Genomic DNA, 27,578 nt, shown 5'->3' on the forward strand with positions numbered 1-27,578 from the left:
TTCATATCCACTGGCTGGGCAAGGGAATAGGCGATCATTGGATCCGCTGTCGTCTGTGCTCGCCACCTGAAAAAGAAGCTCGCAACGGCTGCTGCTCCACGAGCACGCGACCCGACCAGGCACATACAGCACCGAACGGACACAGGCCAGGGTGAGGCCATCCACCTGCTCCAAGAGTGGCCACCTTTAGCCGGCTTTTAGCAAGGGCTCCTCCTTCCAATTTAAGCCAGACGAAGCTGATAAAGATCTGTCAAAATCAGCTGATTTCGTTAGAAAGGGAGGGTGGTTAAACATCCAAATATTCAGTGAAACCTAATTCCAAAGTGCTCATCTCCAGAAGTCAACGCACGCTGTTGCTGCCTCGAATCCACGATTGAAAAAATAGCTGTTCTTTCAAGCTTCTGTTCGCTGTTGTTCTGTAACTGTGTAATGTGTGTGCGCATACTTAAACCCCAGACTTCGTTATCGAAACTACAAAGTCGAAGTAAGAAGCTGTCCGTTGTTACTGCTGGCGTTATGTAACAGGCTACATATGCTTGAAAAAAGGAACGTTAAAGGCGAGACGCACTCGCCCAGAGACAAGAATAGCTAACCCGCCCAGTACAATAGCAAGCTCATTTCGAAGATTTGTTACTCTTCTGAGCTGTTTATGTCACAACACGAGTGAGTACTATCTGTGTTAGCGACAAGTACCTTGATAGCAAGAGCACCCGAGTGAAGCTGAAGGGCCGGTACAGTGAAGCTCTGCAGTCCGCAACCTGCCCTCGACTAAGCGACCACCTTCATCACCTATTAGGCAGAGCAAAATTGAATTAAGGCTGTCGGATATCCGCGTCAGTAACTATAGGTGCAAAAAACAGATACGAACTTTCAGCAAGAGTTCAGCTGTCACTTTTCCTAGGGCCAATGCTGTTGGCGCCACCAGCCGTTGCGTCAATTGTGCATGTGCGTTTGTGACTGCCACATGCGGTGTGCCGTTGCACTGTACAGATCGAATGATAAGCTAGCTACAAAATAGCTAGTTGCCGTTCGTGGTGCATCAACGAAGAGATCACGGCCCCATCATCGGTCGACACCATCAGCATATTATAAACAAAAGCATTCACAACGACTTCGAGAAAGCACACGATCAACAGTCAGCAGTCGTCGCCGTTGCCTTTTCTGTGGTCTCTCTTAATCGTGGCTTACTAGCGGTGGTTGAATCGTTAGAAACGCGGGCGTTCGATCGTTCTTGTATGACTGTTTCGCTAGTCGTAGCGTAGTGATAGCGCGGTGCGGTAACGGCGAATTTTGTAAGTTCCCAAAGAGCCGGTGGGTGTACGCGAATACGATCCACGTTCGACGCTGTGCTAGATAAATTTTATTTATGGCGTAAACTTCAAGTGTAAAAGTAGTGAACTAATGATCTGAAGGGAAATCGCCTGTTACGCCTGCTGTTCGTAAACCTTGTGGCTTGTTCTGTGTATCGTCAAGAGTGATAATCACATAGACAATGGAGACCGTCATTCGAGAGAAGTTATTGGCGTTCAGTCAGTGGTTCTGGAATGAAGATGTCTGGCTACCCCCTGGCACCACTTGGGCACATATAAAGGACACGTCAAAAGTGAACTACGCCCAAATTGAACAGCTGTACCACGCATTCTATGTCGCATTAATCCTGTTTATAATTCGGATTGTCGTTGAGAAGTAAGTACTAAGCACGACATACTTAGAAGACACTAAATAATACGCTTAGTCAGTCCCGCCACTCATTTAAGCGGTCGCATAATGCCATATTGGACTAATAGCTTTGTCTCTGATACCTAGAGCGCAGCAAATCGACTCCAAAGTCCTTACTACAATAGACACAGTTATACAACGATATATATAAAGATATATTTATACCGTCGTTTCACTATGCACTGAAGCCACATTTGTTCGTTATCTTTCTCTGTGGTCTTTGAACAATTTATTCGGTAAGAATACTTCAATTTGTCCGATGACCTATACGATTAGAATCATTTAGCAAAATGAATAATCCTTCCAGAACGAAAGTGGAAACGGCCTTAGACAGTCGAACTTTGCACGCTGATTGTGAGTATTTGTCAGCACGGGGGAAGTGGGGGATACGTTTTGATCGCCTTTACTGCTACTACGAGTGTACAGGGCTTCGTGTCTGGTTCGGTTGCAGTGCAGCTGTTGGTGTGACCACTTTATTCTTGATGATCGAGTTCGGTATTGAGTATTTAGTAAGATATGGTGATATAATCGGTAATGTTCGTGGCTGGCTCACTTGATCAACAGTGTCAAGCTGCTGTCAGCTTCTAGCAATAATAATAATGATGATAGTCAGCGTCAATACCATCACTAATGCAACTACAGATGCACTGATTATTACGCTATTCTTCATTTCTATATAAATTCCAGTTAGTGCTAACCCGCAGCGTCTGACAGATTGCTACTGCTGTAGAGCCTCTCGTATAGAACGAAATAAGAAATTCAATAAGTAATATTACGGTTTGTGCTAGCTGCAGCATTCAGCGATTCCTCTAGTACAGGTGTTTATCTACTGATGTGCCGCAAAGATACGGTCATTCGCAACTCAAATCCCGCTGCCTCTACCGTTCAACGTTGAGCCCGTTTTCACACTGAGATAGATGGTCACGGTTCAGCAAGTATCGCAACGTTGCTTTTCGAGCGAAGTAGAAAGAGGACGAAACGGAGGACGGCATGATGAGGAATGAAGAAGACTGAGACCTCTAAGTGAAGTACATTCATATGCAGTTTTGAACAGATCGGGCTAATCCTTTGTTGTTTTTCTATTTGTCGCAGAGTTATCATCGTCGGACCTCGTTATTTCATTTGATTATCATCTTCAACAGTTTGGTACTCTTTTCGTGATGGCTGTCGTTGTACACATCGAACTGACTTTTCCGTCCGTCGACTTGTCCAGAGAATCCCATGCGTCGCTACGCGTATTGCTTTGTATCCACCTGTCTGTTGGTTGTTCCGCCTAGGCTGTGTATCACTGTGATTCAGTGACATTTTGCATCGGGCGCCGTAGCCGCAGCGATCGTTGAAACTCCTCATCATCCACTTGTGGGTCGACCGACACTTACGGACGCAGCGGCGGCGACGCAGACGCCAGCACCAACCGGCAAAGCCACTCAATAGGAATCCTTTGTTTAATTATAGTTGTCCCGTTGCTGCTTAGAGTTGGTACTTGCTCTTTTGTAACGTGATACTGCCGTTATTGGCCCTGACGTTGCTGTCCAGTCGCGATCGCGTGCCGGACTAGACTTATCCTTCCAGTTACCTAGGGTCGGCCTGCTTCGCTCGTACTGCCCTCTAGTTAAACTGTCATATAGTTTTAATTGTGCAAATTAAATTTGCTAGTAACTCGTCGTCGTTGAAGGATTAACAAATATTGAATAGGCCATAATTGTCATTGTAAAGGTGATTTGATGTAATAGGTGTAACAATAAGTTCTATGATGCACACTACTGCTGCTGCTGCTGCTGGGGCCGTCCACCTATAATATCTATATGCGTAACGGCTATAGAGCCTTACATGAATGGTCTCTAATGCTGATGGTGTTAGTGATAATAATGATAGAGGAATACAAAGTTCTACTTGAATAGTCGAGGATAAGCTGCCGCTTAGAAATGGAGAAAGAATTGAAACGTCTGGCTCTTTTGGGAAGTTGTTTGTAGCTCCTGAACGAAATAGATATATTGAAAAGCGAGCCTTCAAACAGGTCTCTTTCAAATTATCCGCACACACAACGTTTTTCAGGTATTGGCATTCTTAAGCGGAGTGTAACATAAAAAGAAAGGACAATTCGTGTCTTCCATTCTCACGATGAATCAAACGTAAGCAGCTGCCCTGCAGTTATTTAGTAGGGGCAAACAACATTGTTTGAATAACCAAGATTATAGAAGTGATATTAATTCCTAGATATTATTATCTCGTTCATCTATTCAAACAGGAATCAAATTGTTAAGCCAGTGCTACTACATAGTGCTTGCTTGTTCCGCGAATTACAGACTAGCCAGCTATGAAAGTGCCGTCGCGGACGGATAAATGACTCAACCTAGGTTTAGTCACTCTCGCCATACATCCCCATTATTTAATAATTTCTTCGCAGGGACTACTACCACTGACCTTTAAGGTCCCCTTTTTCTTCTTTTACCTTAGTGTAACATATTTAATTTTTTCATTACCGCCCGTTGAGTCGGTGTCGCTGCGTGCTTTTCTGCCTCTTCTATGGCTGTCACACTCAGACACATCGTATGTGTGATTCGTAGAAACACGAGGAAAAACACGTAGGTCTCACAATGACGATGTATTAGTACAACCCGAACTTTACTTGCAATGGGTCGAGAGAAGATATACGTGTGAATTAATAATTACCGTAGCGTCAGCCATGGGATATGATTATTAGAAACTTTCGATATAAAACATAGATGCTAACGTGTGTTGTTTAAGTGGCGCCTCGTGTAGAATAAAAAGTTGAATTAGTTGCACCCTTATTGTTAAAACGGGTAGTTTCATTCATAGCGAAATCTCAATAACAAAGACAGGGAAATTCGGAACAGGTGACCAATGGCGTTTTGGCTATTAGACGCCATTGGGAAAAGTTCAGTTGGTAATGGCGAACGGTTTTGTTGTCGCCAACGGTTGGCTTTTGATTAACGAAAATTCAACGTAAAACAACGTAACAGCCCGGTCTAATTGATCAACGGCGGTGTTTGCGTTGTACTACTCTATTTTCATAGCTGGTGCTGATCGCCGAATGCAGCGGCATGCGCAACATACTTCATAGAATACGTTTGACGGCCCTTGTAATCACTCAATATCAAGTGGTCTGTTGTTTTGTTTGTGGATTGCTGGTATCGCACAAGGTGACGAGAGACTTCCTTACTCCAAATGTGGTTCGATACAATTCTAGCGTAAGAAACTCTACGAAGGAAATGAGGTCATATCGTCATGTTACTTCGGTAAAAGGTGGCCTGACCGCTCCAAGCATGATTCATTTTAAAAAAAAAATTACTATGAGCGGTAACTACAATTATAAACAGTAAAAGCAACATTGGGTCGTTACAGGCAGCCTCATACATAGCTGTACATAATCTGCATGTACAGATTAATCGATGTACGTTATTTAAATGGCACATTCCATTGTTTTGCGTCCATTGTATTGAGCGAGCGGGTCTACAATCGGAGAACATTGAAAAATACGACTAGAACAAATAGGCCATAACAGTTTAGGGCAGCTAAGGGGAATTCGCATGATGGATTTGTGCTTCCATGTGCACGTATGCGAGCGTTTATAACATTTAGTGCCAGCATTAATAATACAACTGTTACCTCCATTATATTGTATAACGCAAACGTGCACCACGGCACTTCTTGGATCATCGCCATATGTAGGCGGCTCGTATAATCATCAGGAGGCGAAAAGAAAGCACGAGATTTTGCAGAGATCATACATGACGGCTTTCAATGCAAGGCCGGGCATACATGTGCTAATACCAGAGACGTAAGTTAGCTCGGGTTGACTGGTGGCTTATACGAGAAAATGAGCAAATAAAAATTCGTTTAACTTTAACATGAAAGATATAGCATTTATGCATTGTCAAACGATGCCCAGGTAGTGCCTCGAAGGGCGAGAGATGCCTTTATCGAATACTCAACACCTATCCAGCTTGTCATATTGTCGAATAGGTGTGCGTTTGCTGCGCTAAAATAATAGCGAAGTACGATTGTTTGCCATAGATCAAACATGGTGGTCATTGAGCAGGAAAGTAGCAAAGGCGGACGGACACAATGAGCATATACGATAAGCGAACTTTACGTATAATTAGTGTATGAAATTAAAAAGAGCAAAGTCTTTTAAATAAAAGTACGAGGCTCGCTCTTCGTTTGGGATACGTATGCCAGTATTATATTTTCGAGGAGCGTGCCAGCGCAAGCTATTACTCATATAGTGAATCATTTACACGGGTTCAAAGGGTGGAAATATATAATAAGCCCGGTGTACATTTGATATATGTATATATGTATCATTCATATATATATATATATATATATGAATGATACATTTGATAAGAAATTGTCTTCTCTTTATCAGTTATGAATTATGCCTGTTACGTTTATTACGCCAAATGGGTGCACTCAGTCTATTGTTCGATAATCTCGCTAAAGTCACCTATTACACCTAGGTAGATCATCTTGACGTTTAAATCTCTTTTCTACACTTCGTAACTACATGTAAAACACGATTCAACTTTACTATCCTAATTCCATTGAACTTCTGAGCATTAATTTGAGCTCTATTTGTCCCATACTTAATCTTTGTGCAGCCCTCTAAAAAGATAGACGTTTTACTGGTATCTGCATTTGGGTGGGTGGAAGCAATAGAATACAGCTCAACCTAAAGTTCTTGTTTCTCTAACAACAGAATAGTGCCAAAAGTTGCTAAGGAGGAAAGTTTTTCACTAATGGCAAGTGTTATGCTATTAGAAAGAACTAACTGACATGGTTGTAAATTCTATGAACAAAGAACTTGGCTCGTGCGGTGCCCTTGACAACACGGCCGCGTCAATCGTTATCTTAAAAAATAACTTTGTTCATTTACATACAATGTGTAATGTTGATGTGTGTAACGTTGAAATCCCGCTACGTTCGTTAACGAACGTAGCGGGATTCGTCATATGCAACATAAATGTGAATCAATACAAACGTTTTTGCTCTGTGCAAACAGCTATTATGTAGTAATGATGCGTAGAAGAAATAGTCAGTTGGTAATTCTTAGGGACTAAGCGGACAGTTGGCATAATTTCGATGAAGCGTTGTAATCCTCGTTGTAACATGTTTGACGGATGTACACTTTCACCATTCACGATTTATATGGGTGAAGGGTCACCGTAAAAACGGAGCCGTTAACAATTTATTCGAAGAGAGATAAGCAAAATGTACTGGCAGATTTGGATTTTCGGTACCACTCCACGTATATAGCTTGCGCAAACGTGGGTTGTCGTTATTGTTGTTCGACCCTAAGATAAAAATTGTCACTTGAAAAACGACGACAGTACTACATCAATTGTGGTAATTTGTTTATGTAAATTCGCTTGTAAACGTATAACACTTACGTTCAAATGAGCAGTAAGCGAAATCAATTTCCAATATCTTTCATCAGACAGCAAAATTCATCATAAAAGTGACCTTCTTCCAAAAACTTTGCGATGGACGACGACAGACGGCATAAAAAGGTCAACGCGAACAAAAAGTATGTTTATTTATTATCTTAACAGAATTGTTTATACTGAAACGAATATCGTCTACAACATTGAAATGCACTATTGACACTCGTAAGGAACGCATATAATTTAGGTTAAAAGTATCATACGAGTACAACAAAAATGAACAGGAAATGTCTCCAATATGCTGCTACATAGTTGTCGTCTGCAATAGATGTAATATACAAATGCGAATGCCTATCGTAAGTTGGCAGCTAGCACCCACTGAACGCTAAGTAACTGCATATATAAGTAAGTGTTAATTAGTGACGTTTTTCGTCCGTCACCACTTCGTGTTAAGCCGTTCGTCCTGTGTTCTTAATAGTTATATTATACAATCGAAGCATAACTTTCCCGATGTCGCCTACGATGAACTTTCAGTAATCTGAGCGATTGTGCCTATATATAATACATGGAGATGACACGCGGCGCAACTTTGTCGTATTTTGATGGGTGAAGCTCTGCCTCCCGTAGCTTTTTTTTTCCCAATTTGTGTGCGCCTCCGAGTTGGTGGATGTCAGGGCCGCCAACGACAGCGTATAATCGAATCAAGTTCCATAAAAGGCAGAGCACTTCATTTCTTCCGCGCGGCCCTATTTATGTCGAACCCCACTCCCTTTTTTTCTTATATCGACGTTGTGCCGATAGAATGATTTTCTCCTGTGAGCGCTATAAAAGTAAAATAGTGTGTTTAAGAGGGCTCGTGGCAGACACTGGTTTGATTTCCAGATAAATGGCGCTATTTAGATCGTTTAGCGCTGAAAAGGTCTGTTAACCTATTTTCGTTCGCATAAACGGGCGTTTATTACCTCTATGCTTTCGTACCAGTTTCTTCTGAGATAATGTCGTCGTAAGGAACGTTGTCCATAACAACGTCCGTTTTAATTAAAATTCGCCCATTGTATAACGACACTTTTCAAAGCAATTTTATCCCGTAAACTTTTTTTTTGAAAGAAGTTCTAAAACGAGCACACACTATTACGCCTGCAATTACATCTTCGATATTATGCGACCTTTTGTTGCATCTAAATGGAAATAATAGCGAAAGCATTTGAGGAAAAGTTGCGTTAACTGCACAATAAACGAATTGCAACTGTGTGTGCCTCTGCATAAAACAGGATTGTCACAAAAAAAAACGTTCGACAATTGTGTTTTCGATAACAGCATTGCCATAATAGAAGCTCTTGCTGTTCGCCAATTCTCTATCGCCAATTTGCCGGCTTAACAAATCATCAAGTGCACTTAGAATTGCTTGTTCTCTTGCCTTGCAAACAAACCATTGACAGTGAGAGAAAAAATCGCAGACGTAATAAGTTGCGAGCTACTCTGAACGAACCCGATGAATACGTGGGCAAGAGTCTTTTAGCCCTGGCATGGTTCTATCGTGTTTGCGTACATATTTTACTGCTCCTTTCAGAACGCTCGGTCGTGGCCTAAACCGCATGGGATGCCATCGACTTGTACGCGGCTCTCCGCGTAGCGCGGAACGTTTTACAGTCGTTCAAGTAAACGACGAAAAGATGGTATTCGACTTCGATGTAAATGTTGCCGTAGCCGATTTTAACGAATATGAAACCCATTCAAACGAATCTATTATGATAGCCTGTTTCCGATTAACGAGCCCACGAAAAAACGCTTTCAATCTACGATCAACTTCAGACGTTAACGTTTTAGCTGATCTAGGCAAAGGTACGTAAAAAGGTGCGCAACACTGCTATACGAGGCAATCTCGTTCAGTGGCTTTTGTAGGGCGCTCGAAGCGGGCTCACATTTGTCAGTCCTCGATTCCTCTGGCTCAGTGAGTTAATTGGATGTTTCAAAAAACCAACTGCCCAACCGCGCAACAGAGGCCAGCCAACGAACCGACACGGAAAGGTGATAAAAGGACACTCACATTAAAGTCGCCAAACTATAGAAGATCACATACTGGTTCTGCTAATTAAACGGTAACATCAATAAACGGTGAACCGGGTAATGAGTGTATTTTTCTCTACAGGGCTAACCTTTATTACGAGTTTGCAGAAAGTATGGGTCTGACTAAAACTATTATTAAATGTAGAAGATTCTGCAGAGTGCATGCTACGTGTGCATCCAAGATGCATCCAAAACCCGACAAATTATTATATATGAACGTGCGCTGTTTTCGACACTTTAACGCGCACCTTTTCGAGATTACGTCTATTGACGACGTGCACTTTTGCTAGCGATACCATTAACTTCGGGCTATGCAATGCGCCTGAGGGAAAATAATGGACGGTCGATCATCATAGCATTCCTTTTTCCTTACAAATAGGTTTTTATTTGTCAGCGCGTCTCGGTGGCTCGGTAAGTCAATGCTTCAAGATAGCCTTGCTTCAATTGTTTTACAAACGAAGGCTGTAGTCAATATTCCTCCATTGACACAAAGACCTGTGCTACAACTAAACAGGTGTTGTAGGCGGTTCTCAGAAGTTGTGAGAGCGTGTCGCTTAAACTTCCGTTCACCGTCTGGAGCAAGGTAATATCGGGGGTGGGGTGGCAAGAATGGGCCCGGCAGGCGGACGTCATCTCAACGACGTCCCGATGCAGATCGTACCAGGCCTTGGCGAACGACGGACAGCTTGACAGATCTACTCTTAGGCCTATTGAGGTACGCTGAACGACGTCGGTCGCGCGTTCGTATCGGTTCGTGCTGTTAGGAACAATACTAAACGTATTAGCGATTGTATGAAAGGAAATAGTGAAACGTCGGGTCAAGTGCAAGTAGCGATGACATTTATGTTCACCATAAATTTGGCAGACCACCTCTCAGTGGAGATCGAAGGCCGGTATCGAATCTAAGCAATTGTTTTATGTCTAATAGATGACTATCAGGGCGTAAATGACGTTGAAGCAATCACGTTCGTTCGTTTCTCCGGTCAATCCGAAATGATGGCTACGAATTCGGTATAGTTCTAGAGCTGTGCCAAACTATCAGACCGATAAAAACTGCGAAATAACTTACTGCGAACAAAAATATCTGATAAATAATGACCAACTAATAAAACTCTGATTGTTGGGTTGCTCGCTGCTGGTTATGTTTGCATCCATTCAAATCGATAGAAAGAATAAACAAAACTATATTAGTAAACATAATACCATAGAGAATAATGAATTACATTACGCTTATGTTCAAGATCACATGTCACAGATACTGGGTACGTCCTGTGCGACGTAGACACCATTGGTACAGCTATGCCGATACGTGGAACTACATTATTATTGTCGATGGAGGTAGTTTCTCGCTCGACAGAAACGTTCCAGAATGGAAAAGATGTTTGCAAATGGTTTGCGGTTGCCAGTATTCGCCAGCTGTGGTAAATGATGAATGGCGTCGTATTGCCGAGCATGTTTTCGAGTACGATCCGAACGTGCCGGCACTAATCGACCTTCAATAAAATTAGCATTGTAATTTTAACCTGTCTCGACAGAAAACCACAAGCAGACCTATTTACTTCTTCCTTGCTTTCTGTGTTCATTTTGTTTATCGACTGAGCAAATGTCATTTAGTGCAGTTTCTAACCGTTTCTAAACGTCGACGACAGAATGATGGATTAATGTTGTCTTCTGACGATAAATGGTAGGTCGATTTGATAGAAAGGACCCGAAGACACGAAACTTTCACAAAAGGAGAACCAAAAGACGGTCGAAATGCGGGCGCAATGGAGCAGGGCTAAAGCATACGAACAGCATGTATGTACAGGCACGCACAGACATAAATGTCTATAAATATATATTTAGATATATGGGCGAAGTAACACGCGATCGAGAAGTCTTCCCTGCGTTATGTTTATAGTGCATCAAATCACGCCTGGTCCATTAGCCGTTTGAACCATGGCTTAATTCAGCGACTTCATATCTAAGCTGCCTGACGAGTTTGCCTAACAAGGGCAAATTTATGGGGCGCTAGTAGTACCCTGTATGAACTGCAGGCTGTACCATATCTAATATTGTAAGGTGTCGCTATAAAATGCTGGGACGCTACGTGATACCTGATTTCATCCTTGATTGACACAGTGCCCCTTCGCCCTTCTAGCGAGAATAACCGCTGCACGTACTATCCATACGCGTGGGCGATCAAATCAAACAGCATCTGACCTATTTAAATCAGGTTGACATCGCTCTTTTAGGCGTGCACCCAGGTTCTCGTTCGGATGCTGACGCACGTAGCAAGCTTAGCTTAAAATTAAAATCGCATATAGGAGAGATGTATAAAGAGATAAAGGTGGGAAATAACAATCAAAATAAAAAGAGCTACCACTACAAAGCATTGAGTGGGTACCACACGGTACAAATCTGTCCGTTCAGAAACGAAATAGTTGACCAATCAAATGCGATAAAATGTTCGCGACTACGGGAACGTCAAAGCTGTTTGCCGTCGCCAACAATGAATCTGTGGCCACTCCGCAATCGATTGCAGTACAGTTCCACAGACGAACGCTGGTTAACAAAAACATACCTAACTAATCAGAGTCTACAACAAAACTGGCTAGCTCTTCTTTTAGCTGATGGCTATTCTGGATAGAAGGTATATTTGCGGATAGATGTGTGTGTGTGTGTGTGTGTCATAGTGTGAGTATTATAGGGTTATGACGATCACAGCAGTAGTTTTGTTGCGCGTTTCTAAATCTAGCACCTTGTTCTCAAGATGATCATCATCGTCACCCGTGTGGCTTGTTTCGTCTGCGTGGATGCAAGTATATCGGTTGTGTATGAATGAAGATGGCTAGTCAATTACTTAATATCATTCACAATTAATGGCGCACGTTTCTCAGTTGACATTATTATTCTTTCGAAGACTCGCATCGAAGTAAATGAACCTAGTTAATCGGTGTCCTGCGCGAACTATCGAAGTGTTGGATGAGTTAGAACTTTGCAACAATTAGACGGCAGCTCGCAAGCACTCGCTTCAACCTCACATGTGTGCGTATTAGGTCGAGTAACAAGTTTTTGTAGTGACCGATCGATGGCATTAGCGTCGACTCAGCTAACTGTATATATCGTTTCTTAGAAGATGATTGATTACTTTGACTGTTGGGTGTGTGGTCTGTTGCTTTCATTAAGCTGCTGCAGTTGGACGTGATGCTTGAATGCATTCAGCCATTCAGCTCGAAAAGATGCGTCTTCGACATTGTCTCCTTTACTATTTGGAGAAAAAACGCTACCGGAGTAAAAATAATTCTTCCTAAAGTCGGCAACAAACGTGCGGTAAGTGTTATCATCTGGCGGTTTAAAGATCTCAACTCGGAACGTCAAATTACGTTCCGGACGACGACAACAAGCGAATGACAGTTAACTTCAAACGTTACTTAAGCAAATGCGGCGGAGTCGACCTTAGAACTCTATGCACAGTTAGGACTAAGCCAAAAGACTGTTTTCAGTCGTCTGTAATAACTAGGAAAGATACAAAGCGAAGTAGGTTCCCCTAAAGTCAATGACAATATGCCTTTCATTGCTTGCGCGATAAAAAGAAAGTTACTTCTATGCCAGATTGTTATTCGCAATGAAAGGCTGATCTCACACGACACAAACGATAAGAAGTAAACCCGTCCGGTTTGATAGCACCGCTGCATTTAGTGGTGTGAAGACAGAGTTTTATACCCCGAGAAGGTTACACAGGAGAGACTGTTTAAACCATGGAATTGAAAGAAAAAGGCTTTCCACTGAAAAAAAAACGATGCGTTGTAGATTGCTGTAGTCAGCACTAGTGTACCCAAATAGTGAGATTTCGCGCGATTCAGTGTACGGCCCAGACTTCTCTGTATGATTATCGCCTGTTCTGCTTGATGCAGCGTAATGTGGAAGACACTCTTCAAAACAGTGTGCAATTGGGTCGATGAATTGATCGCTTCTTCTTTTCGCTGTTCAGAAAACAACAACTTAACCTTCTATATATATATATATATATATATATATATATATATATATATATATATATATATAGATTGATAGGAACAGACACAGAGAAAAAGTATTTGAATTGAGTTTTTCTTATGATTTGCTTTTAAGACATTATTTAAACAAAGACAAACATTTTAACAACAACTATGGCATGTGCCAGAACTGTCATTCCTGACGATAACCATTGTTGAACACACCGCCATCGAACGCTTAAAACTTCATTTCTGGACCACTAGATAGTTAATTTTGACTATTAAATTTTGGGCTTGTAGGAGACCAAAAGTGTGAAGAAGCCGAGGGCTAAAAACTTCAAACAGTGCAAAAAGGCACACAGTCTCGCAAAGGCTAACTGTTAGAGCTTACCCGGGTGATCTTATTATGGTAATGAATATTCTCCTTTTTAAAACGGGTGTTCATTTTTATAGCAAACACCTAGGTGTATCAAAAATGGATTTTTGAGCTATTCTAATGAACTCTCGAGCCTTTTTCATCCAAATCCTGTTGTGGATTCTTCGGTTCGCTTTATAATGGTCTTAATAGTGTTTTCTTCAGAAGCCGCATGAAAATCGGCAATAATGTAGATCATCGATTTAGGGAGAGAAAGGTTTTAGTACCGCAGAAAATTAGCCTAGCACGGAAAGACTTGCCAAGGGCCGATATTCGCTTAAACCCGTTTGTCGAACATGACGAGTTTGACGAAAGAACTGGCTGTCGTCTAGTCGGAGGTGTAGCGAATGAACGCATGCCTGCTACGACAAACAACCCGCCAAAGTTTTGTCCCATTTAAAACCATTTACATTATTAGGGACGTCGTAAGAAAAGTTAAAAATAATCGTAGAAAACCAATTGACCGTTGACTGCAGGGATATAATTTTTTTGCTTGCTATCAAAAAATCTCAGTAAAAATCAATAGGAAATTTTAGGACTACTTATGTTGTTTAAGCGTGCACTTGCCTTACTGCTACTACGACAGAAATTTAGCATTTTGAACGAGTACACTATCGAATTATTTTCCTTTCGTACCACATATAGCCTTAACAAAATAAAAGGGAAGCTGTCTTCTGAAGACAATTTTTTTACGAAAGCCTAGAAAGTATTTTAGAGCTAAGCGTTTGAAAAGTCGCTCATAAATATCGACTTCCCCATGCGGAGTTCTCTTAGAACAAATCACTTTGATTCGCTTCTCTCACGTCTCAGAGTAAAAGACATTATGGATGATAATTACCATTGTTGTGTACCTAATACATAAAAAAACAAAAGTTTAGAAGGAACCAGTAAGCCTGTTACTGCAAACCGTTGCACAATATCCGAATAGAAAGAAAGTGTCGTATTTGCCTATCGCTCTGTTACCAGTTTAGAATACCGCTTACGTCTCAACCAGTGAACACCTTATTGGGAGATGTAGCCTTTAATTGTGAGCCTTTTTATGGTGGAATTCTTGTCCCATGAGCGCTCGGGCTATCTTTCATTTGTCATATATTATCAGTTATTATCGATGCGGCCCCAAAATCATTATTAGGCAACAACATGAATACGGCGTTCTTTTGACAAAACGTTTAACGGAACATCTACACAGACTAACGAATATACCATCCTTTATGTTATAGGGTTTGACTGATTCATTAACGAATGCCCAAATTCGTTAATGAATCAGTCAAACCCTATAACATAAAAGATGGTATATTCGTTACAAATGCATAACAGCTAGAATTCTTGATCTTGCGAGCGGTTCCGGTTCACCATTTGTAAGTCGAATTGTTAAAATAGGTTGTCAATATAATCCCTGATTATCGAGAAGGTACGAATCACCAGAACGAATTATCCACTCAATGTTAGACTCGTCGAAGTCCGTTATATACGATTCATGCGTTACTAATAACTGAAAATGTACGGGGTCGTGGTTTCGTTCTTTACAGGACTTCACCCCATGTACTGGATGATTTGAGAAGCTCGATACGTTTTTCATACCTTTTTACTGCTTAACGCCAGTTGACTCTTTACTGTAATGTCGGCTGCTATCTCGGAAGGCTAACATGACGCATGCGCTACCTTAAAATGAGATTCCGCCAAAACAACCAAAATCTGCAGCATTTTGACTAAAACTCCAAAAGCTTTGTTTTATATTTTTTTAATTGGTTTGTCTTATAGGAGGATGTCTCTTGTGTTTCTATTTGTTTAACAAAACTTTCAGCCGTTCATTACTTGTAAGTTATGAAGAGTAGAGCCAACATGCGAACTCTTGCGAAAATTTCATATAAAAAATCATACAACTATAATGGAAAAAAAGCTAGATTTAGTTTTTAAAGTTTCTGTAACTTAAATTTAGCTTAAAGTTTCTTTAAACCGAAATTTCATACCGAAATAATATATCTTCGAGCAATTCAGACTTGAATGAACAGACTATGTGGATATCAGTAAAAATGTTCATGGTCAACAATTGATTAATACCTGAAATTCCCGAGTAGTTGTGCCCATATCAATATCCTCCACCTCTATATTTACCATTGTTATCTTATTAGTGGTATTTGTTTGCACACAGATGCTGAGATCAATGCTAAACGTTATTATTACAAGGCATATTATGGCTGTACAAAAATTGCCAACAATATGTAACTATTCGAATATTAAGCCGACCATAACCCCTTTGCCTATATTGAGTACAGCTTTTCAATACACTTTTTGGAAGGATACGACGAACAGTCGCAGTATCTTTTTGCAAACAAATAACGGGTCTCTTAACGGGGTCCCTCATGGGTTAACCAGCTGCTCAGTCGTCGTTCTTCAAGCAAACACACTTAGACACACTCATCGGCACAAACAACGATAAAAAAACACATGAATTATACCTCCTCGTTTTCTCAAAGCAGAATGAGACTCGCATTGACAGGCTGTTGTCGCCTTCATTGGTTTATCTCCCTCGGATAGCTTCGTTGTAGACAGAGGTGAAAGAAGGAAGTCATGACGAAGGCGGCGGTGGTGGTGATGATGATGATGGAACCGGTGATGACTCGATGATTATGGTCAGATTGCGCCAAGTAGCTAAGAAAGTGACGTTATTACCTGCAGTCCTGCCGGCATTGAGGCAGCAGGCAATTTGCTGCTTATTGGTCCTTGACTATGTGGGTCGATTATCTTCGCAAGCAAAGGTGTGGGCGAAAAAAACGCTTGGGCGTGTGGGCTGGTGTTCAGTCTAAATGAGTAAACCCGCACAGGATCACAGTGGCGATGAAGTCGTCTCTCGATGAACTGATAATGGAATTTTATTAATTGAGTGTAAAAGCGAATATCTATCACCATCACCATAAGAGACGTTACATGTGTCAATGCAAGCTAAGAGAAGAACACATGTGACAAAATAAGATGGGCTACAGGGACCCAGTTCTAGTGACTTAACCGCGTTGATTTCATTTTAAATCAATGTAATCGGGAAAAGAAGATGCGCAAGGAACTAGAGGAATTAAGCTATTCGATGAGTAGTGCAAAGCTTAATTGTTTGCAAGCTGCTTTACTTCCAGGAATGATCTTCTGCTTGATGGCCAATTTTGCCACCCATAATATATTAAGTACAACACTATTAGAAATTAGTTCAGGTGCAGTTTAACTCAAAACCCTGTAGAGCGAAAAAGGGCATTTCGATAATTTCCGTAAAATGCAACAATGATCTAAACAATTTAACCAATCACATTATTATTATCATATTACAATCATTTATAGCAAAATGTTACTTTTTTTTATAGCAAATACTTGTATTTGCTGCTTTGGGCGTAAGCTATTTCAGCAAAATCCCATTAAGCTTTACCTGTGATTAGCGTTGACCCAACATACCACTCTTCGGTGCTTCATCTACTGTGCGATACGAGTAATACTTAAAGCTCTATTGGCGAACACCAACAGCACACGTCTTTAATCTTCCGCAAGTCCACTGTCCCTTGGATCTACCATGGATCTCTTAGCGCTGTTGCTGGAGGACACACCTCATGTTGAAGGCAGATGCGTAGAGAATCACGCCTTTTGTATTTTCAAGTCATGATGTACAAATTCTTAAAATACAACTCCTAAGCGGTAGGAAAAGGTTAGCGAAACGTCAAGCACATCGCCGGTGGGCCATGCGGCAGCTGTACCATTTCTGCCGACAGAAACTGAGCGGAGACGTCTTAGGTATTCAGCGTAAATATATACTACGTGTTCTCGACCAAACGGAGAGAGTAACGATTGCCCCGATATTGTAACCCAAATTGTTTTATATGAATACCCTATGGTGTATCGAGCAGTGGCTAGTTTTTAATGAATGCGCGAAGTCCGCATGTTACGGCGAGTCGATGTGCTTCTTTCAGCATAAAGTGTGGATAAGCAATGCAGCTGCAGGTATGTCCGTATGCTTAGAGACAAATGTTCTGGTATCTCTATCGAGCCTTCACTGGGAATGTTTATAACATACTGATTTGAGTACACCTAATACTGAAATGAACTTAACAGATTTTCATCATATACGTTAGCAGTGGCAATTTCCGCTATAGAAGTTCGCCTATAGGCATATTCTATTGCATTGTCACGTAGTAAAATTTGATACTATGCGATCAGATTTGAGCTTTTTAAAAGATCGAAGTTTGACGTTTGCTCGCTGGGTAAATTTTGCAAAGACATACATTATACAACTAGTGAACCTCATACAAATAACATTAAAAACGCCTGGTTACTTTCAGAAATGTGTTCAAACCAATCGGACGGTGGTTCGGCCTGCGGCCTCGTCCACAACGGCCCATAATCAAAAATGAGAAGGACGTACTACTGGAAAAGGCATTTAGGTCCGCTCAGGGTATTAAAGGTGCCCAGCACAAACCTCCGGCAGATATCGTAAGTCTACACCTTGACGCGTTTCTCCTAAACAATGTACGACAGGCCCTTTCGTGAGATAAGCTTTATTATTTTTCATAGAATGACAGAAGGAAACGATAATTCTAACAAGGTTACTAATAGTATATATGTTTGTCTTTATATATTTATATTCCACCTTAAATAAGATTTTTAAAATTTTTTGCACTGCGAGTAGACTTTTTTACACAAAATATATTTCGGTTTTAGAATTTTACTACAACTTACAACGAAATTTACTTATCATAAACATATTTTTTTATACAATACCATTTCTATGACGATTAAACACACACTTTGAGAAGAAGGAAAATATAACTTCGAATAGATGCATGTACATACATGGCAGTGAGTCAAGCATATTATTATTTCGTATAAATGGTAGTTGTATTAAAACTTTCAGGCAATTTATTCAGAACCACTTCCGTCACCACTCGGCCACACAGTACCTGTTTCGGCGAGCAGAATATATTCATTAACAGCATAAAATAGTCCGCTTCTTTTTGGAAATTACTAGTTTAGCTAGTATTATTTGGTGGCCGAATTCGGTGACTGCAGCCATAGTTGGCTTATTATACAGGCACAAACCATACCATTGTTTCTTCTGCCCATTCTCGCAGCCAGCAGACTCTTCGAGACTACTACACATTGTATAAACATGATAAAAATTTTCTTTACGGGCAACAAAACTTCACACAGAGAGATTTTACAGCCACAACAATAACATAGACCCTTCATATTTTCATAACACGCAGTCGAACCTGTTATTACTTGCCGCATTTGTTTAACTAAATGTTTTACTGTTTAAAACAAGCTTGTCTGAAATTAGGGAAACCTGTTGTTCTTATTCTCAAGACAGTTCTGTACTATTGTACAAAACGTGTACTGCGTTAAGGATGGTCTGTACAATGGACGTTTCGAAAAAGCCCGCGCGTAAACAGGCTGATCAAGCGTAGTGAAGTAGTCGATCGCAAAATGGAGAGATGGCGAAGTAAGGTTATTCTGGGGGTAACATGCAGACTTCCGGGTATACGAGGGTGTGGTGGGGGCACGAACGAGCTCGGCTGTTCTTCTTCAGGCACTGTAACTGATAGAACTGCAAAGGCCAATGACGCCGTGAACTTAGACATTCAAGGGTGTTTACTTTGCAAAGGCTACACAAAGCAATTAATGCTTTGCTTATTCCCCCGTGGACTTAGCCACCGATTCATGGAATTCCGTTCATTTGGCTCGCGCCTAGAAGGAACAGAGCAACTATAGATGAATCGTTATGATGAAAGCCTCAGTCTGGTGCGAATTTTGTCTGGAACAGCCGGCAGAGTTACCATCAGCTTAGCCGCGTATTGATCTGCGTCTTTACATATTTATGTGATTATCTCGATTATGTGTTTGACCTTGTTGAACGCATATTCTCTACGGTACATCTTGTAAAAAAAATAGGTTCGCTACGGCGTCTACGACATAAATGCAAATTCTCCTTGCTCCATGTAAAAATTACGAGAATGTAGTGTCTGATCCTGATCGGCTACGCTTGTCTAGATAATTCTGGCTTCTTTGACGTAACCGATCCCGCACAGCAAAGCTAAACAACAACTACGTTTAAAAAAAAAAAGTGTCATCTGCCGAATAGCAAAAACTATCGCTTATCACATAATTAAGAAGCACTTAGAACAGTCTATGTGTACTGTTCGTCTAAACATTAAATTAGACAATGTTGTCATAGAGTGTGCCTCCGATCTATAATGAGAAGCAATCGAAATTTATGCTTATCGCGTATCTTAAAATTAAGCTTATTTAGTCGTATCGAAGGCGGGTCAGACCATGTGATCGAGGCGGTATTGAGTTACTACCTATTTTGAATCAGTTTTTAAGAAAGAACACTTCCGCATACCCGTACACAAACTAGCATATGTGTAGATATGCTGCTACAATACATTGTAGTAATGGCAACATTACGGGATTTCTTCCCTCGCCTAAATTTCGTTTATTTAGTGCAGCTCAACAGCGGCCAACCGATAAGAATCGGCTCTCCACTTTGGAGTTCGTTTATTCGTAGACAAGTACCTATATCCGTGCGTCTACGAACCTAATCTCTCACTGTTTACGGTCACAGAATGGCAAAATTGACATGATGAGCTAGCTCGTATGTTCGGTATGGGTTCTCACTTATATGAAAAAACGTGTTCTAATACGGTGTACTTATAAGTGCGGGGTACATGGATTCAGTTTCGCTAGCATATCTTAATTATTAATAGGTTGAATTAGCGGTTTTCGTTAGGGTCGACAAATGGTGTTGGGGTAGGCTTGACCTGGCTGATCGTACCTGATCCCAACAGATTGCTTTGACTGTGGAGCGTAGAAAGATACCTGTCCGACATAGTCCTTTACTATTTTCGCGCTAGAGAAGAAGTACTGCCAGAACAAAACGAATTGTTTGTAAAATCGAAAACAAACGTGCGGCAAGCGTTATCACCTGTCATTTTTGGTTTAATCGAACTAGAAGTTTCAACTTGCACGACAAGTGACGCCACAACAAGTGAACCGCAGACACTCCTTCCTGCAGACAGTTAGAAGTGACTCGTATTAATATTTTTAATGTTCCGCATACGTTAGAAAAGATTGTGAAAGAAAGAGGCTTAATTCTCATGAACTCAGTGAAAATGATAAAAACTATCTGAGAATATTAACCCGAAGGAGTAGACCTCTCTACTTCGGTGCCACGAAAAAGTATTTATGATTAAAAGTTGCACCTCTTCATATGGTAGGATAAGAGGGGAATGCTGTTATACTCAAATCCCAGAAGAAAACTGCGAGAGACCGCTACGCAAATCTACTCGTCTAGCTGAGCCGTGAAGTTGACAGAAAAAGCCTTGGCCTGGCAAAGGACGATCCCAAGTGGTATTACTGCGTGATAAAGCTGCATCGCGTACTGCTTTGGCAACTCAGCGAGCGTTAACGGACCTCGAATAAAGAGACTCTGCTTTATGCGGCGTATGTCCCCAGCATCGCTGCATCATTTCTTCGGGTCGATGCAGCGTGGCCAGAAAGGCAAACACTTCAGAACGGAAGCTGAAATCGACAAGTCCCAAGAACGAATTCTTTCTGTTTCGCTGGATATGTCGAACGAAAAGCGACTCATTGACCAAAATAAGTTCTGCTTTAAATGCCGAAATGAATAAGAGTGGCGGGAGCATTCTACTTAACCTAATATATGTATTTTCATGACACAGAACAGGTGCTTAATTAGTTTAGATAACAAATATGTATTTATTACTGTGACATAAATATGAATTTCGATAAAAATGCATATCTGTGTGATTTCCTGTTCCAATCGAGACAACGAGTACCCGTCTAAAGTGGGCATTTTATTGAGTTCCTTAGAATCTGAATAAACTTGGCAATGTAATTGCTCCGTGTTTCAAGGTAGCTTCCTGACAGCCTATCGCCGCTGCCCATCGATCGACTAATTTATAGCCTGCAGATGAATTCGCTCGCCTAATCCGCCAAAAAATAACTGAGTAAAATGTAAGGTTTATTTGTTTAATAGTATTTGCCTATTCGCCGACGCTATTCACCTGATGTCTGTTTTAACTTCCCAAGTTCAGTTGGATCGTGTGCCACACTAAGCAAAAAACTCAAATGTAAGTATGAAAACCAGTCTAAGTTCATATGTTTCTACAAAATCCCTGAGTATGCGTCTTAGTGAGTCGATTCGTTCTGTACAGATATTGTAACGGGCGTAATTTATTTGCAAGCTCGATCGGTTACGTATCGTACGTAGAATTGTTCACCCCTATAATAAAAGCGGGTTTCCAAAATGACCTATTTACTACATAGCAGTATTTGCTATGCATTCAGCTGTGCATATAGAGATACGCGAAGTAACGGGTGCTAGCTTGTGGTGATGTGTGTGTTCAATTCTGGTACAGACAGTTTTTTAGTTGTATGCAAGATGGCCGCGCTGTATACAACTCTATGGTTGGATGAAGAAAGATATATCGGGCAGATGCTCGCTTGCAGAGCTCTGATGTGGGCAGTGTAAAGTACGCCAAGGAGAGTGGGGCGCTGTGAGAGCTTTTCGTCTAGTTAGGGGGGCATTGACTGAAGTGCTGGCCGTGGACGCTAGCTCCATCTGCATCCAGGATGAGCAGACGTCCCTAATACGTTTTCTCTAGTATCAGTTAATGTCCCTCCGAAAGTCTAGGTGGCAATAAATATAAAGCACAGCTGGACAATCCTGGACGGCCTTGACACCAGAAAGAGTGGACAGTAGGTCTGCCGGATCTCATGTGAGGTATTTTTTAGATTTTTCAATGAATAAGCTGAATGTGGGTAACTAGTGACGATAGTGAGAGAAAGTGCTCTTCTGAAGGAGACAAACAAGCCAAGTAGAAATCACCGTTTCGATCGGACGAGGTGCTAGATTTGTCCATTGTTTCCGATGGTTTTGACCTTTTAAAAAAGAAGAGCGATAGAACACGTAAACGTATATATTATGAGTGCACAGGTAAAATTAGCAGAACTGCTTAGCGACGTATTCAAGCTTAGCCAGCTGTTAAATGAGCTCAAACACAGAATATAAAAGAAACATTCGATTTTTGTCTTTATTTGAACTTAATTCACTACACAGAATCACTGTAAATAAATAAAAGCATGCTTGACTTATATTATCCTTTTCCACAGCTAGCGCAAGTGGTCCCACTTATAGGGCTGGCGGAGCGAGAAGTAGAGCGTTGGTGGAGACAACGGGCCCGCGCTGACAAGCCGACATCGCTTGACAAATTTTCAGAATCCGGTTGGCGTTGTACCTATTATGCTGCCGCTTTCGCTTATGGATGCTGGTGTCTATCCGATAAGCCATGGCTCTGGGACACTATGTACTGCTGGTAAGTTCACTTTATATTGAAAATTGGAGAATGGTGGTCTTCAAAGGGGTCATCCAATAGGTATTCGTATGTAAATATATACATAGACGTATTACAGTACGTATTACAGTAGGTACATGTGCTCTTGACAAATCCTATGATTTTATTGCATTTTTATCGCTGTCTAAAACTATTCGTAAATTAAACATGTGTGCTTATCGGCTATTTGCTTACAGGTATGATTTCCCACATCACGATATGACCAACGATGTTTGGTGGTATTACATGATTGAGTTAGGCTTCTATATTTCGCTTACGTTCTCCCAATTCCTTGACGTCAAACGCAAGGATTTTTGGCAGATGTTCGTTCATCATATCGTCACAATTATGCTGATGGCCTTCTCGTGGACGTGCAATCTCACGCGTATCGGCACGCTGGTACGTCACGGCACTAGGCACGCGGACGTAGTTAAAATCTAGACGCGTCTAGTGGTTGAGGTTTACGAAAAAATATAAATTTATGGAAACTGGGCGGCTTCCGAACGCGCCGAGAAACGAATTTAAACTATTTTTGACGCTACTATTTAAATTGTGATAGTTTTTTTTGTTTATTTCATAGAGTCGTGATAATAATCTACTTTGCACCAATAAGTTCAATAGAAAACGTTGTTAAGTAAAATGTTGGAGTATCCTAGGTTCCTCATGGCCTAGTTCTGCATTAATTAGCCTTATGTGAGGATAAGTAAATTACCAAAACTGGTCTGTTTCAAAGCGCTTTGGTACTTGACAACGATGCCTATGTGTTGTACGTCTCTCCTTCTGTTCGGAAACGTGCTGACGAATACGTTTATTATAATAGACAATCTCGATATTTGTGCAGGTAATGTTGCTACACGATTTCGCAGATGTCCCTCTCGAGGCTGCCAAAATGGCGAAGTACGTGAAAAAGCAGCGCGTGGCTGATTTGTTGTTTGTCGTGTTCACTCTTTCATGGATCGTCTCCCGACTGGGTCTCTATCCCTACAGGGTCATTTATTCCACAGCCTACCAGGCCACTTTCGTCATCGAAATGTTTGCGGCCTATTACATTTTTAACAGGTTCATATCCACAAATGCGTGAAGTAAACCTTTGTTCCAAAATCGAAAATTTACATTTACCCCTTTATAGAGATCTGAATGTACCTACGCGTAGAGTAATGATCTGTTAGTTCGGCTCGATGTGAGTCCTCTACTCTAGTAAATTTCAAATATATCGAAATCATACACTTTTGTTCAAGAGAAAATATATATACAAGGACAATGGTTGCTATTAGAATTTCGCTAGCTGAATTGATCGTATAGTGGAATCTGGAGTTTTAATAAGGAATGATTATAGGTTATAATCAATAAACTGGTCCTTTTTTTTTGCTGTACGAATGTATACACTCATCCAATTGCAGTCTTTTGCTGGCACTTCAAGTACTCCACATTATCTGGACGGTGTTTATCGTAAAGATTGTCATTCAGGCCTTGACCAGCCCGGGTGTGAGTACCGTAAGTATGCTTTGCAGACGCTTCTTGTTTTGTCAGTTAAGTTACTGTATCACCTTATCTAAGAATAAATGCGAGTCTTACACCGATGCAGACTATATTTTAATCACTAAGAATATAGAAAATATCAATAGAAAAGAGAATAATGTGTCAAGAACAAACCTTTGTGTTATTTTTAGTTTTTTTTTTCGTTTAGTTGTGTACATTTCAAGTTACATGATTGTATAAGGGTTTCATTTTGCGTGATAGGTTTTGCCCTCGGTTGGTACCAGTGGCATCAGTAAGCGCTGATAGTCACAGATATTGTCGCAGACTGAATGACTACTCTTTAAAGCTAACTGACATTTTAACGAGGTTCTGCATTGTTTTGCGGATAGCCTCAGCGCAAGTATGTTATTCTGCTAGAATCTGCTCTTTTTTTTCTAAAGCCCGTTGGGGGCATATTTAGTAATGTCTAATAAAACGAAAATAAGTTGCGCTTCATTTTTGCTGTCATCGTATGTATTGACGTTGAGTTATGCACGTACCATCTTGCACTTATGAAGCTGAAAAGCTCGAATATGTCTGCTCTATGGACTGCTAGATATTAAATGATCTGTAATATTAATATTCTGTGAGCGATGATCAGTTTTATCCGAGCAATAAGTTCCATTAGGCGATACAGGAAACATAGGAAGCTTATAGCGTACTGTGTACACGAACGCGCTTACTATCGACTGCGGATAAAGTCAAACACAATTAATAATGAAAACTCGAGATTAGAGGATAAATGTTTGTTATTTAAACAGCGGGACCAACATAAAACGAAGCGGTCTGACAAACAGCCAAAAATAAATACTTCCATAAAAATAGATTAATTGAAAAACAATTTCGCTACTTCGATTCGTTACAGATTAAAGATCTTCGTAGCGAAGACGAGTCATCTACCTCTGACGAAAAGGAAGACTAGACCCGGCAGCACGGCACTGAATAGTTAGCGTCTTGACGAAGTTAAGCATTAAACGCGTAACTTCTTGAGGCTTCCATCATTTAATATCACAAGACGGCATCTTGCACAGATTCGCTGCGCAGTATTCATTATCGTGGACGAATTCGTCCCTCGGGTATTCACCGTTAAATCTGCTGAAAAATATTATTTATAGACATTCTCATGTATGATGTAACACCATACACACATGTTACTAGAGTAATAGCCAACATGCTTGTCTCTACGCACTCCGATTGAGAAAGTTACGCAAATCCGGACATCCAAGTTATTGCGTTCAAACTTCCAATGTCACAAAGCGGTGTAGGGTGTACTACTCGCAAGAGGGCGCTACAGCGTAAGTGTAAAGCAATGTGACAATTCGACTATAGGAATCAATGACTAATTTCACACTATATCTGATACAACAATGTTGAAAACATTAGTTCTCATTGGCTACACCACGCAGATCGAAAGTAGTGTTGATCTGCGGATAATTCGCCAGATCGGAGAAACTAGAAAAGACGAACGTAAACCCTGTAGAGTATGAATCTTCCGACAAAAAAAGATCAGCCACTGACTGAGAGGAGGGGTGGAGGACTTGGTGAAAGGAGGCCGATAGCAATATTTACTAATGATACGTTTGAGATAACCAGTGAAAACCGCACCATCGTATAATGGTGCCGATAGATATGTAATGGTATAGTAAACCGAGGTGGATTTCGCAATGCGAAACAAGCAAGATGCTAGATTACGAGGGTGATAGGAGCACCGCGACGATGGTTTGTCTATACCACAGTTTAGGAGTGGATTTCCGTTGAAGGAAGGTATGGAAGTGAATATCATTTGTGTTTGATGGTCATATCAGCGAGACAAGTGATTAGATGGTGAAGTAGAGCGTGATCGATGGCCACTGATTGATCTGCGCATCGCATGTGCGGCCTCCAAGGACAAATCTTGCCCACCTTTGGTTGAACAAGAACGATTGTGGAGAGTACTATCGCAGATTTGTACCTGTTGTATTTACCTACGGTTCATGTCAATGCACAGCGTGGTTTCCCTGCGGTGCACCGATATGACTGTGTAACTTGTCATGTGCTTTATCTGTCGGCCGCGGGCTGATGCAAACGACGACGACGACGACGACGAAACTTAGGCTAGCGTGCGTCTATCTGAGTGTGTGCTTGTATCAAAGCGTATGGGAAGGGGGCTCTTAGGGCGGTAGGCGTTTGGGCCTGTATATAACAACATGGTTATCTTCATTGTTGTTATATTATTGATAACTGATGGACGGAATAAAGGAAACCGAACGGCGTATTATGTGTGAACTTTATCTTCATTAATACATTTACTAATAGACGAAAAATACAGATTTAGCAGCTCGCTAAGAGTGCGCAAACAATTAGCTGAGTAGAAGAGAGGGGAAAACCAGAACGTATACAAAGATCGATCTACATAAAAACATTAAACGCATATTACCCAAAACGTATAACAATTACACGTTACGATTTTCTTAGCCGTGCAATTCAACGTTCTTAAGACAATAAAAACCATAAGCAAAAGCTGAGAAAAAGCGAAAGACAGGCATTGCGTGTTGATACGGCATATATAGGTGATCGCGCTGAAACCCCCATGAGAACCCATTCCGTCAACCAGCAACGTTCCAACATCATATTGCTTTTATGCTTAGCTGATTCCGATTTTCCGAGATCCTTGTTCGTGTTGATAGATTTGAATTAATGAAATACGATTATTTGTAGTACTTTGTTAATGATACAATTACTGTTACTTCTACTGATAGTATACTCATTCTGACTTGAATGCAAATGACCAGAACTAGTAGAAGTACATAGATTCTGTCTAACAGAATAGGCGATAAGTATGTTAGAACAGCAGTGGACATGAGTTGTAGACGTTAGTGGCGTAACTATATGAAAATACCGTATATCTGTATAAAATATATCGAAAGTGGCCATCTAAACTATATACTAGGGTATATAAATAACAAAATCAATAATTTCTACTGGCTATTATTCTTGTAATCAACTAGTAATGCTCAGATGCACTGAGGCGGGTCGCCTGATTCACAGCTCTGATCAACTTTTCCAGTACATTTCTACGGGGTGACCAGCAGTAGCAGCAGCAGCA

General features: G+C 40.9%; 1 protein-coding gene across 1 annotated transcript; it reads left to right on the forward strand.

The window, feature by feature from the left end:
* On the forward strand, window positions 1-26,747 carry schlank (ceramide synthase schlank). Its single transcript, XM_022810964.2, has 7 exons — window positions 1-1,686; window positions 17,903-18,053; window positions 22,755-22,957; window positions 23,173-23,374; window positions 23,817-24,034; window positions 24,376-24,469; window positions 25,359-26,747. Exons 1-7 carry the CDS (start codon window positions 1,493-1,495, stop codon window positions 25,413-25,415), a joined length of 1,119 nt encoding a protein of 372 aa, XP_022666699.1. The 5' UTR covers window positions 1-1,492; the 3' UTR covers window positions 25,416-26,747.
* The last annotated feature ends 831 nt before the right edge of the window (window positions 26,748-27,578 follow it).

The sequence above is a fragment of the Varroa destructor genome, unplaced genomic scaffold (genome assembly GCF_002443255.2).
Source record: "Varroa destructor unplaced genomic scaffold, Vdes_3.0 BEIS01000001.1, whole genome shotgun sequence".
NCBI classification, from domain to species: Eukaryota; Metazoa; Arthropoda; class Arachnida; order Mesostigmata; family Varroidae; genus Varroa; species Varroa destructor.